We start from the raw sequence: 13,023 nt of genomic DNA on the forward strand, positions 1-13,023 counted from the left end.
TTCCAACTCAGATTCTATGATGCCTCCAGTGTTTGACTTCATATAGAAATGTGACTTTAATGTGCTGATTTTGTCCCAGGATTTAATGTCAACCACTTGGATATTGCTCCCCGCTATGCCAGCATTCTCATGGGGATCTCCAATGGTGTGGGGACCCTCTCTGGAATGGTTTGCCCCCTTATTGTTGGTGCAATGACTAAGCACAAGGTAAGTACCTTTTGTGTGTCAAGGACTACCAGTGCACCCTCTTTTGACCTTTATCCTTAGGTTGGGAAAGAAGAGGGCAAATATGAGAAAATCATCAGAGTGTGAGTCAGAAAACCTGGATTCTAGTCTCACCTCTGTCACTGACTTTCTGAAAGACCTTGGCAAAATTACCCTTCTTATCAGGACCTTGGTTTCTTATCTGTCAACTAAAGGAAGTAGTCTTGTTGACTCCTAGAGACCAGCATGATATAATAGAGTACTTAGATTCAGGAATACCTGAGTCACTTACTAGCTGTGTAACCTTTGCAAGTCACATGACTTCTCCATGCCTCAGTTTCCTCATCTGTACAATGAGAATGTTGGACTCAATGCCTACTAAGCTAAGGCTCTTTTCCCACTCTACATTTATAATATGAACCTTGGTCCACCAAAGCCAGTGTTGTTTTTTCTGTAGTCTGTTGTTTATGGTGTAGCATTCCCTCTGTCTTACCTTTCCAGTTGACAAACTGAATGAAGGGAAAGTAGAAGCTATTGTTAATGGGCTCTTTTGGGGAAAGGTGGGCTTGAAATGCCTAACAATGTTTAATGTAACTGTTTAGACCCGAGAGGAGTGGCAGAATGTCTTCCTCATAGCAGCCCTGGTACACTACAGTGGTGTGATCTTCTATGGTGTCTTTGCGTCTGGGGAGAAACAGGAATGGGCTGATCCAGAGAACCTCTGTGAGGAAAAGTGCGGCATCATTGACCAAGATGAGCTGATTGAAGAGATGGAACTGAACCACGAGTCTTTTGTTTGTCCAAGGAAGAAAATGTCCTATGGGGCAACTGCTCAGAATAGTGAAATCCAGCGAAATGAATGGAGAGGGCAGAGGGGACCGATGATGGATGAGGAAGAGCAGTCATCCTACCAGTATGAAGGGGAATACTTCCCAGACACCTCCTAGTGTAAGAAAATACCCAGTTGTTTCAGCATCCCAGGCCTCCTCATACCATGAAACCAGACAGTGTAGTATCCATAGACATTGCCTCTTCCTAGCAGATCTTGCCAAGAGGTTGAGTGCTATAGGATGAAAAGAAAAGAGATAGAACCAAATGTTGGATGAAGAAGCAGCAGTGGTATAGTGGCTACAGATCTGCTCTGACTTCCTGAGTCACAGAGATGTGGGTTGGAGTCCTACCTCTAACACATACTGGCTCTGTGACCCTGGGCAAATCAACCAACCATTTGCCAGGAATTCTCTAAGACTTCAAGGTGCAAAGCCAGTGTCCAACCCCATTGGTCAAGGAGGTTTCCTAATAGATGCTCCCTATGCCAGTGGAGTCATAGGCCTACTCCAGTATTTATTTAGGAGATAGGGTGGACTCTTCCTTCATTCTTTCCTTCTTTTCTTCTTTCCTTCCTTCCAGTTCTATCTTTCCTTTCTTTTTTCATTTTTCTCTTTTCTTTCCTTCCTTTTTTCTTTCTTTTCTTTCTTTCTTTTATCTTTTATTTCCTCTCTATTTTTTCTTCCTTCCTTTTTTCTTTTCCTTTTTTTCTTCCCTTCTTTTTTCTTCCTTTCTTTTTTCTTTTTCTTTCCTTTCTTTTTTCTTAATTCCTTTTCTTCTATTCTCCCTTCCTTTCTTTTTTCCTTCCTTCCTTTTTTCCTTCTTTCTTTCTTTCCTTCCTTTTATAGTCCAACCTATCCCCCAAACAAATGCATCATTATGTAAATATACATTTATATATACTAGGTGTCCCCAAAGTCTTAGTGCAGTTTTAAGCTTTAATAGCCTCCAATTTTACTAAGACTTTTAGGACACTCTGCATATCATTTATGTAAGAGGTTGGTTGATTCTCCCTTCTAATCAACTGTCCCCCTTTATTTAGGGAATAAGTTGGTTTCCCTTCACTTGAAATGTTTAACAAAATCTGGGTGACCTCTTGTTAGATTTCTTGTAGAAGGGATTCTTGTTGAAGTAGAGGTTGGACAAATTGGCCCCAGAGGTTTCTTCTAGCTCTGAGATTGGGTGATTTCCTGAGTATTTGGACTTGTGTAACAAAATGCAACTTTAGGGTGTCAGTTTTGTTCTGGGGTTTAATTTATCCCCTCAATTGATTTTGGATTCAATCCCCCTAGCTTCAGTTGATGGCAAAGGGTTATCTGACAAACTAGTAATCAACTCTTGGGTAATCAACTCTTCTTTCTTATTTTTGTAAGAAAGTTGGAATTAAGGACAGGGTCAGGCAGCTTCCAAATTCAGATGCTTGTGTAGAGAGGGAGATTTATCAGTCCAGGAAGCCAATTGCCCATGAAACTGAACATCACCATGGCAGAAAAAACGGTGAAGAACCAAGGTTCGGATATCCTGCCAACTTTACGTCTTCATCATCTCAAGGATTTGACAAAGGGAACAAGATTCCCATTAGACTGAGCTTCTTGACCACAGGGACTGTCTTTGGCTTTTCTTTCTATCTGAAGTGCTCAGCACAGAGCCTGGCACACAGTAGGCACTTGATAAATGTTTATTGATTGTCTATGCCCATCTCTAGATGTTTAGAAGGAAAAAAAAGTAAGTGGATTTTGACATGGTGAGTGACAGGTTTATATTCTACCTTAGGGGAAATGCTCCTCAAAATCCTCTCACTTTTTATCTGATTTCATCAATCTGTTCTGCTGGTAGTTTAACAAAAAAATCTGGTGGAAAAAGCAAAATCCTGTATGAAGCATCCAATACCTTTGTTCATAAGGATGCTGATGTGACGATTGTGGATTGATTTCTAAAATAAAACATATGGTCAGTCAATTCAATTCAATGAGTCTTCATTAAAAGACTATTGTGTGCCAGACACTGGGGATAGAGACACACAAATGAAAACAGTTTGAGTGGGCCAGATATGACATGTGAACAGATAGATAAATATGGAAAAATTCCAGCCCTAATAATTGGGGGAAGCAAGAAAAGTCTCACATAGAACAAAAAAATAAAACCACCATTTTCAAGGGAACTTTAAAGGCACTGTGATCACATTATGTTAATTAGTTACTCAAAGATGTTTAAAGTATAAGGTATTAGTCAACTTGGAAAACATTATTTGTTTAGAAGACATGTGTGATGGTATATGTCTATGATTTGACAGACATGTGATCTCACCATTTGTAAGTACTCTTTCCTGAACTACCACTTGTGACCTAGCCATACTTTCTCATCCTGTTCAACTCTTGTCCATGTCTGGTTAATTGCCCATCCAACATGATGGGGGCTTTCACCCAGGGAGACTTTATAAGGCAATAAAATGGATACTCTATCTAATATTTCTTGTAAGACTTTAGTGTTGGTATGAAGAGGAGTATTATTTAAAAATAAAAGAACTTTTCTGTTTATTGTTGATTAAAATTACTTTTCCATTTTCCAAAGAAAATCCTAATCCTGAGGGGTCAAAGGTAAAGTTTGCCTTTAATGCAGAATTTAACCTGTGTAGTGTTTCTGGTTCCTGAATTGCAACAAAAGAAACAGCATGTTTTGAAGAAAGTATTTTTGTCATAGTGACCTAATGATCCACTAACTAATGCACTGTATCATTAATATATATATGTATGTATATTCAATGTCATCAAGAACTTTAAGACTGTCAACCATCCTTGGATAATTCAAGACTGAAAATGAAGCATGCTATATTATTTTAACCACCAGCATCTATAAAACAATGTATTGTGGCAAATAAAATATATATCATTGTTTTCCTGATTAAAAAAATCAGTAGTATGGTTTCACATATTTTATGGTTTGTTAGGACAATAAAAGAGAAGATGAAAGTTTTCTTTTTCTAATCCTATGATATTCCATAGGGTTCTGTTGAGAGTCATCACATCATGTCCTTTTATTGAATTGCTTAAAGACAGTTTCTCATATAGGAATCTCAAGTTTGGAGACAAAATGCCATTTAAACAAAGTCATTTAGGGTTTCAGAACTTGTCATGGAAACTTAACCAATAGTATTAAAAAATAAGAAACTTTCACTTTGTCCAATGTCTTTTGTCCTATGAGTATATTGGGAAGATGATAATATTTGCATCTTTCCTCACTCCCTTGCTAGGCCACATTTTTCATATGATGGTCAGCTTTTTGGCCACCCATATGCATTTAAAATTTTTAAAAATTGTTTGCTTTTATGTCACTTTCATTTATGAGTGTATCCTCCTCTAGCCAATCAACAAGCTGTTGCTAGCAATCAACAAGCTACATGCTAGACACCATGCTAGACACCATGCTAAGTGCTAGAAATACAAATACAAGCAGAGAGAAATACAGCCTCTGCCCTCAATGTAGGAAGACGATATGCAAAAAGAAGGTGAAGGGGGAACCTGGTATGTGTGAGAGGAGGGGAACCATGGTAGAAAAAATCCAGGAAATTAGGAGAGCTGCTGGGAGAGGAATAAAGGCATGGCTGGCCTAAGTATCCTCTTACAATGGAGGCTGTGTGAGGAACTGGCCAATCAAAGAGAGAAGCTGAAGAGCAGAGGGGTACTTCATCATGTGAAATCCAGGAGGGAAGTGACCTTTGAGTGTGAAGAGGTTTCTCTGGCACGTTGGCTAAAGAAAATAAATTCAGTCAAGAATGAAGCCTAGAGAAGAATCCCTTGTGCCAAAGAAGAAAGCAGAAAGCAGGGGAAAACAATTGCAAAGTACTAACAAATGCAGTGTATGCAGATTTTCTTACCTATAGTCTCCCACATCTGCAAAGGAGGGAAGAAAAGGTCACAGACGTCCATTTAGAACAAACCTTCCTAGACCCATAAGGAACATTGTGAGGAAAGGGGAGCTGATCGATGAATATTAATGACCTTCGGAATTTTGGAACAAGATAGGGGTTTTGGGGGGAGGGGTGGTTAAAAAAGCTTTTTTTAAAATTTTAACCTTGGACCTGGCAAGATACCTAATAATTACTAGGAAGTGGGGAGATGGAGGGGGGAGCAGAAGTCAGGGAGCAAACTCTAAGAAATTCATTTATTCTGAAATTCCGAAATAATGTACTGGTTCCCCAAATGTAGAATACAATGGAGGAAAATCATAACATGGATATTTTGATGGACAAATGTTGTCACAAGAAGGATTAAAAAACCCAGCCCAACACTTTTGGCTTTATAACATGCTTCTGTCACAGCCCACAAATCATCCTCATTTCAGTTAAGAATGTAGTGTGGCTGCTTATTACAGTTTTGACACCATGCTAGGCATTGAGATGATTTGAGGAATATACGAAATGGTCCTTGCTTTCAAGGGGCTTATAGTCTAGTTGGGGAGATCCTCCTCCCCCAACGTACACATATATAAAAGATGAGCTGATGCCACAAGAAAGTACACAATTAGGTGCTAGAAGTCATAGGATGATAGCTCTAGAGGTGATTGAGATCTCAGAAAGTATGTGGTTTGACCCTATTATTTCACAGATGAGAAAGGAGGCTCAGAGAAACTCAGATGCTACCTCTAATTCTTACTGGGAATTGGTCAGATCCAGTGATTTGATTTGGATTTGACCAATTCCCAGCAAGAAGTAGAGGCAGCATGTGAGCCCAGGTCCTCTGCCTTCAGAGCTAGTGCTCCATTAGATAACTTGTTGATTTGACAAAGAAGCAGATGATGAGAGTCAACATTGAAGATGTCATTTTTCAGTTGTGTCTGACTCTTTTGGACCCTGTTTGGGGTTTTCTTGGCAAAGATACTGAAGTGGTTTGTTATTTCCTTCTCCAGCTTGTTTTACAGATGAGCAAACTGAGGCAGACGGTTAAATGACTTGCCCAGGGTCATGTAACCAGTGTCTGAGGCCAGATTTGAACTCAGGAAGATGAGTCTTCCTGACTCCAGGCCCATTGCTCTATCCACTGCCCACCTTGCCTATAAAATCATAAATTTAGAACTGCAAAAGACTTTCAAGAGCATCTAATTCTTCCTCCTTATTTTGCAGTTGAGAAAACTGAGGCCCAGAGAGGTTAAAATGACATCCAAGGTCACACAGATATAAGTAGTTGACTCAGGATTTGAACTCAGATACTTTGACTTCAGATCCATCCCTTTTCCCACTATAATCTGTCAACAAATAAAGAGTGCTTCATGGAGTACATTGAACCTAGGCTGAGTCTTCAAACAGAGTGGAACTTCAGTGGGTGATGAGGAGAAAGGAAGAGATTTCTAGTGAAGGGATCAACCTGAGCACAGACCTGAAAGTGGGACAGAAAGGACTCTAGAGGGGAGAGTATGTGTTAGGGGAGAAAACTGGGCAGGGAAAATGGATCACATGATGAAGGCACTTGAAAATCAAAAAAAAGAGTTTGGATATGGGGCACAAGTTCAAAAGTGGAATGAGCTCCCTCGAAAGGTTTCTATGTGGAGGTGAAGCCCACATAGACCTTGTCAGGCATAATATGGAGTGTTTATGACCATGGATGGGTTGGACAAAATGGCCTCTGGGATTCTGTCACAAGGAGACCAGAGGTGAGAAATCTGCAACCTTGAGGCCACTTGTGTCCTTCCACATCCTCAAGTGTGGCCCTTTGATTGAATCCAAGCTTCACAGGAAAAAATCCCTTTAATAAAAGGATTTGTTCTGTAAAATCTGGACTCAGTCAAAAGGCTGCACTCAAGGACCTAGAAGGCCACTTGTGGCCTTACAGCTGTAGGTTCCCCACCCTTGGTAATGGAAATGGTATATAGAAAAGATTATCCAGGCATGGTAAAAAATGCAGGATCTTAGATAGCTTGCTACAGTGGAAATCATACGGCATCTGAGGTTCAGTGTCCTACTATCTGCATGACCTTGGGCAAGATATTTCAAGTCTATGGGCCTCATTTCCTCAGCTATAAAGTAAAATAAGGTGGTTGGCCTAGTTGGCTTTGAATGAATCTTCTGTTTTTAAATCTGTGGTTTTATTATCTATACTTTTGTAGGTCTCAGTTTCCTCATCTGTAAAATGGAGGAGTTGTACTGGATAACCTCAGGAGTCCCTAAATCCTGAACCTCTGTGGGCCTGTTTCGTCGTATATAAAATGAGGGGGTGGGACTAGATGGCCCCTGAGGTCTCCACTTCAGTCTCCTCATCTGTAAAACAAAGGGTTATAGACTAGATTGACCTCCCTGAGTAAATGGTTTCAGAGGTTCCTTACATGTCCTTGGTACTGTCACCACACCTCACCTGTAAAATGTGGGAGCTGAACTAGATTACTGGAGCTATAGGGGTGTTAAGGAAGGGAAGGAATAAACATTTACGTAGTAATTGTTGACAAGCAATTTACAATTGGATAAGGATAAGGAAATTAGCATGCAAAAGAAATCTCCTTAGTCCAAGAGTAGGTGGTCCCCCAAAGCTGTTTTTGTAAACCTAATGTTCTCCAGTACCAGCTTGACTCATTATGACTCTAGCCTGGAAGTGTCTAGCTACCTTAGGGTCTCCAGTGGCTCCTTCTGGCTCAGGACACTCAAGCCAGCTCTCATGACATAGCCAGAACTTTGTCCTAAGGTGCTTTCTTCCTCTTTACTGGGATTTCCTTGCTCATCATCCTGAGTGGTTCCCCTATCTGGGACCCAGCTTCATACCCTACTTCCCTCTCACCTTCCATCCTCCTAAGATTGAGAGACTAGAAACTTTTGGCACAGCCTGGATCTTCTGGGACAGGGGTGGGGAACCTGTGACCTCAAGGCCACATGTGGTCTCCTCTAGGTCCTTGGGTGTGGCTTTTTGACTGAGTCCAAGTTTTACAGAACAAATCCTCTTAAGGAGATTTGTTCTGTGAAGTTTGGATTCAGTCAAAGGGCTGTATTTGAGGACCTAGAGAACCACATGTGGCCTCGAGGCCACAGGTTCCCCATCCCTATGGGAAATGCACAATCCCTTCTCAGGGAGCAAATGCACCTGGAATGGACTCTGCTCTGTGTCACTGCCCTTCACTGAATTTGCCCCAGGTGTAAGAATTCCTCATTGCCCCATCCCCTCTCTGCAATTTTACACACCTGGAATCTCTGGCTTGGTGTTATTGCTGCCTTTGCAATACTAGGCTTGAAAAGGAAAATAGAGGATGATCTGTCCATGTTCCCATGTGATTTCTGAGCTAACCCCCCACCTTTTCCAGTCCTTTGGAAAAAGAAGGCAGTACATGGCAGATTAAGACAAGGATCCACCTTAAATTAGATTAAATTAAATGTAACAGATCTCCAACAGTACACAAAGATGACCCCTCCCATCCCAGGATGTGGCATGATGCAGACTGGAAAGGGAGAGAAGCTAGAATCAAGGAAGCCAGGGGGATGGCCGTTATAAATCACTACAGGTAAGGAGGAGACAGCCAAAAGTCATGGGGAGGAGGGGAAGAAGAAAGAGAGCAAAGAGAAAAAATGAGGGGGAAAAGCTGTTTTGAAGGCAAATTTGATGGGAGATTTACACAATATATAATTACATATAATAAATTCATAAATATGTAGTCAATGTTAGATTATTAGATTAAGGAAGAACAGTGAAGCAGCTAATTCATAATCCCAGATGATATTTAAAAATAATTTCTAATTGGCTTCAAGATGTATATCTTTTTGGTACTTCCATTTGAATTTAGGTAGATAGCTGAAGTCTTGGGAATTTGAAACACTCTAATATAATAAAGTCGTGATGTAATTGTATATGCTCTCTATGAGGCAGCTAATTGAAGTAGTGGATAGAGCTCTAGTCTTGAAGTCAGAAAGATCTGAATTCAAGTTCTGCCCAAGATATTCTTTAGCCTTATCACCCTGAACTAGTCACTTAACCTCTCTCACTCATCTCTCTCTTTTTTAGAAAGTGTCCTTTAAAATTTAAATAGTATTTTATTCCTCCAGATACATATCAACAATATTTTTAGCATTCATTTTAACAAGATTTTGATTTCCAAATTTTTCTCCTTCCATCCATGTGCCATTATGTGAAAGATTTTCATCTTCATCACAGTTGTGAAAGAAACAGATCAAAAGGAAATAAAACCATGAGAAAGAATAAGGTAAAAAAAAAAAAGCTTAATTTGCATTTTGAGTCCTTCAGTTCTTTATCTGGATATGGATAGCATTTTCCTTTGTGAGTGCTTTGGATCATTGGGTTGGGGAGGGCTGAGTCATTCCTAGTTCACCATCACACGATGTTATTGATTTTATGTACAGTGTTTTCCTAGTTCTGCTCATTCTACTTTGCATCAGTTTGTAGAAGTCTTTCCAGGATTTTCTGAAGCCTGCCTGTGTTCATCATTTCTTATTGCACAATAGTATTCCATTACTTTCAGTCTAATCTCTTTATAGACTCCCATCTCCCTCTCCTTTGGATGGTATATCTCTTGAGTTAACCCATCTGTAAAATGGGGATAATAATAGCACCTACTTCTCAGAATTGTGGTGATGATTAAATGAGATAATAATATGTGTAAAATGAATTCTAAACCCCAAAGTCCTCTATGCATGTTGGCTCTTATTATTTGTCTGTGTACACACACATTGGGGTGTGTGAATTTTTAAAAATGATTTATTAATTCTTTTTGGTAGAGATTTTACATAATGTCAAAAGTGAGTTTGACCTCTTTGCCCTGGTTTTCTAGCAATTGTTTGTGATATATGTGTGTATGTACGTATGTGTGTGAATATGTATGTGTGTGTAAATATATGTGTGTATATGTATCTATATCATACACACACACATATACCTGACTTGAGAGGAGCTGGAAAAATGAGTCCGTTTTCCTTCCTACTCCCTTTCTTTAGTAATTCTCTCCTTCCCATTCCATGCTGGAAAAAGATAACATCACCTCTTTGACTGTAGTTGAGGCTGCACGGAACTAACCTCTCTATTGAACTCCTCTTCCAGCCTGGCTCACACTTTCCCAAGAGGTGGGGGAAGAAATGTAGTTAAAGAATTTTTCTTAGGGAGGAGCCAAGATGGCGGAGTAGAAAGATACACATATGCTAGCTCCTACCCCACAGCCCATAAAATACCTGTAAAAAAGAACTCTCAACAAATGCTGGAGCAACAGAAGCCACAGAACAATGGAGTGGAGAAGATTTCTGTCCCAGAGAGACCTGAAAGACTGATGGGAAAGGTCTGTTGCACACCAGATGTGGAGCAGAGCCCAGCCTTGCCTTGCCACATGACACTGAGAGGAGCAGATCCAAGCAGGCTTCAGGGACAGAATCTCCAGTGGCAGCACAGATCCCTCAACCCACAGGCACCAAAGGTCAGTGAGAGGGTCTTTTCGGCTGGCTGAGAGGGGAGCAGGATGTCCCCATAACTCTGGTCTCCTCAGGAGGCAGCAGTAGAGGCAGCAGCAGACGGGGCTCCCAAAGCAGGCAGTAGCCCACATCCATTGTTGAAGGTCTCATCAGAAAGCCCCTGAGGGAACTGAACCCTGTATGGTGGCCCTGCCCCCACCTGAGCAGCTGAACTTAATCTCACACTGAATAGCAGCCCTGCCCCTGCTGCCAAAAACCCTGAGGCTTGGGAGCAGCTCATTTGAATCTCAGCCCCCCAGGGCTGGCTTGGCAGAGCTGGAGGCCAGGAGGTTGTGGAGAGGAAACTCAGAAGTCAAGTAACTGGTTGGGAAAATGCCCAAAAAAGGGAAAAAAAATAAGACCGTAGAAGGTTACTTTCTTGGGGACAGGTATGTCCCCCCATCCTTTCAGATGAGGAAGAACAAGGCATACTGTCAGAGGAAGTCAAGGCCTCTGCCTCCAAAGGGAACTTAAAATGGACTCAGGCAATAGAAGACCTTAAAAAACAAGTTAACAGCTTACTAAAGGAGAACCAAAAAAACGCTGAGGAAAATAATAACTTTAAAAAGAGGCTAACTCAATTGGAAAAAGAGGTCCAAAAAGCCAACGAGGAGAAGGAGGTTTTAAAAAGCAGAATTGCCCAAATGGAGGAGAAGGTTCAAAAGCTCACTTAACAAAATAATTCATTGAAAGAGAGAACTGAGTTCAGGGAAACGAATGACTATGAGTTAAATCAAGCAGTTAGTAAACAAAACCAAAAATTTGAAAAAATAGAAGATAATGTGAAACATCTCATTGGAAAAACAACTGACCTGGAAAATAGATGCAGGAGAAATAATTTAAAAATTATTGGACTACCTGAAAGCCATGATCAAAAAAAGAGCCTAGACATTATCTTCCATGACATTATCAAGGAAAACTGCCCTGACATTATAGAATCAGAGGGCAAAATGGATATTGAAAGAATTCATCGATCACCTCCTGAAAGAAACCAGAATAGAGAAACTCCTAGGAATATTGTGGCCAAATTTCAGAGTTTCCAGATCAAGGAGAAAATACTGCAAGCATCTAGAAAGAAACAATTTGAGTATTGTGGAAATATAATCAGGAAAACACAGGATCTGACAGCTTCAACATTAAGGGATTGAAGGGCTTGGAATGGGATATTTCAGAGGTCAAAGGAACTGGGATTGAAACCAAGAATCACCTACCCAGAAAATCTGAATATAATACTTCAAGGGAAAAAATGGTCATTCAGTGATATAGACAACTTTCAAGAATTCATGTTGAGGAAAAGACCAGATCTGTATTTAAGAAATTTTTCTCTACTGGTCTTTGTTGCTGCCTGGGCCAGGGAGATAAGGTTCAGGTGGAGAGAGAGAAAAAAATTGGTAGCCTATGCCTGCCAAAATCTCCTGTGGTGAGACCTTAAAGGTTTGTAAGAGATGGTGCAGGAGACAGCTAAGATAAATAATCTACTCATGCAAAGGAGGAGTTATAAGGCATTTTAAACTTATTGTTCTAGGACCTGGGTTTAAGTCTTGGCTTTGCTATTTATGGACTGACTTTAGGCAAACCACTTAAAGTCTGTGGCTCACAGGTTTGATATCTATAAAATGGGCAATTTGAAGCAGATGTTTAAGGTCTCTTCCAAAGCAAATTTATGAGCCTAGGACCATAATGGTCTTATCTCATGTCTGCTATTTCCTAAGTGAGTGACTATGGACAGGTCACTTAACCTTCATGAGTCACAGGCAGTGTTTTAAGGCCATCAAAGTTATAATGAGTCACAAATTCCCAGGGAATGAATTCACTCAAATCCTTAACAGTGTGACTGTGACTGTGACTATAGTATTAGAGTTGTACAGTCAGTCAGTGAAGAGGGTGGATAAGCGAGACATGGTGTCCTTCATCTTTCTGTAGTTTTAATTCTGTTCTCTCCATTCTAGGTGCATTAAACTTCTTTTGAAGCATCTACCTATTCCCCCCAACTTCCTTTCCTTTAGATAATAGTCTAATAATAGTGATAGCTAACATTTACAGAGGTATCTACTGTGTGCCAGGCAGTGTGCTAAGTGCTTAACAATATATTATTTCATTGGATCCTGACAACAACTTTGGGAAGTAGGTGCTATTTTTACACTTGAGGAAACTGAGGCAAAGGGGTGAAGTGGCTTGCTCAGGGTCACATTGTTATTATTTTTCATCCATTTTTGGAGAGGATCAATGACATTGTAACCCTTCAGACTGCCCAGCAGAAGATGATGTTTCCAATTCCTTTTACCTTCTCAAGACCCAATTATCTACCGTATTTGGGGGTTAAAAGGGAAACTCTACTCTTTGATTTTGAGACCTTTCTGATGTTACTGACCATACAATATGAAGGAAATTAATGAAAATCCCCCACAAAGATAATGAGAAAGTCCTTGGGGACTTGAAAGGCTGATGAGGCTGATGAGGCACTTTGAATTAATAACCCTAAGTCCCAGGTAAACCTTCTTACTGAAAAAATATTTTTTCTTTTAATAGTATTTATTAGGCTTCTGTTTCAGCTGATGATCATGATT

The 13,023-nt window shown here is 40.3% G+C and overlaps 1 protein-coding gene across 3 annotated transcripts in view; it reads left to right on the forward strand.

Moving 5' to 3' along the window:
* Window positions 1–1,219, forward strand: part of SLC17A8 (solute carrier family 17 member 8) — a 55,256-nt gene extending 54,037 nt beyond the window's left edge. For all 3 annotated transcript variants that reach the window (XM_072655681.1, XM_072655682.1, XM_072655680.1), the window contains 2 exons: window positions 80–207; window positions 807–1,219. In XM_072655681.1, coding sequence (XP_072511782.1) covers window positions 80–207; window positions 807–1,151 — 473 coding nt within the window. In that variant the 3' untranslated portion in view covers window positions 1,152–1,219. The remainder of the gene's footprint in view (window positions 1–79; window positions 208–806) is intronic.
* The last annotated feature ends 11,804 nt before the right edge of the window (window positions 1,220–13,023 follow it).

The sequence above is a fragment of the Notamacropus eugenii genome, chromosome 3 (genome assembly GCF_028372415.1).
Source record: "Notamacropus eugenii isolate mMacEug1 chromosome 3, mMacEug1.pri_v2, whole genome shotgun sequence".
NCBI lineage: Eukaryota > Metazoa > Chordata > Mammalia > Diprotodontia > Macropodidae > Notamacropus > Notamacropus eugenii.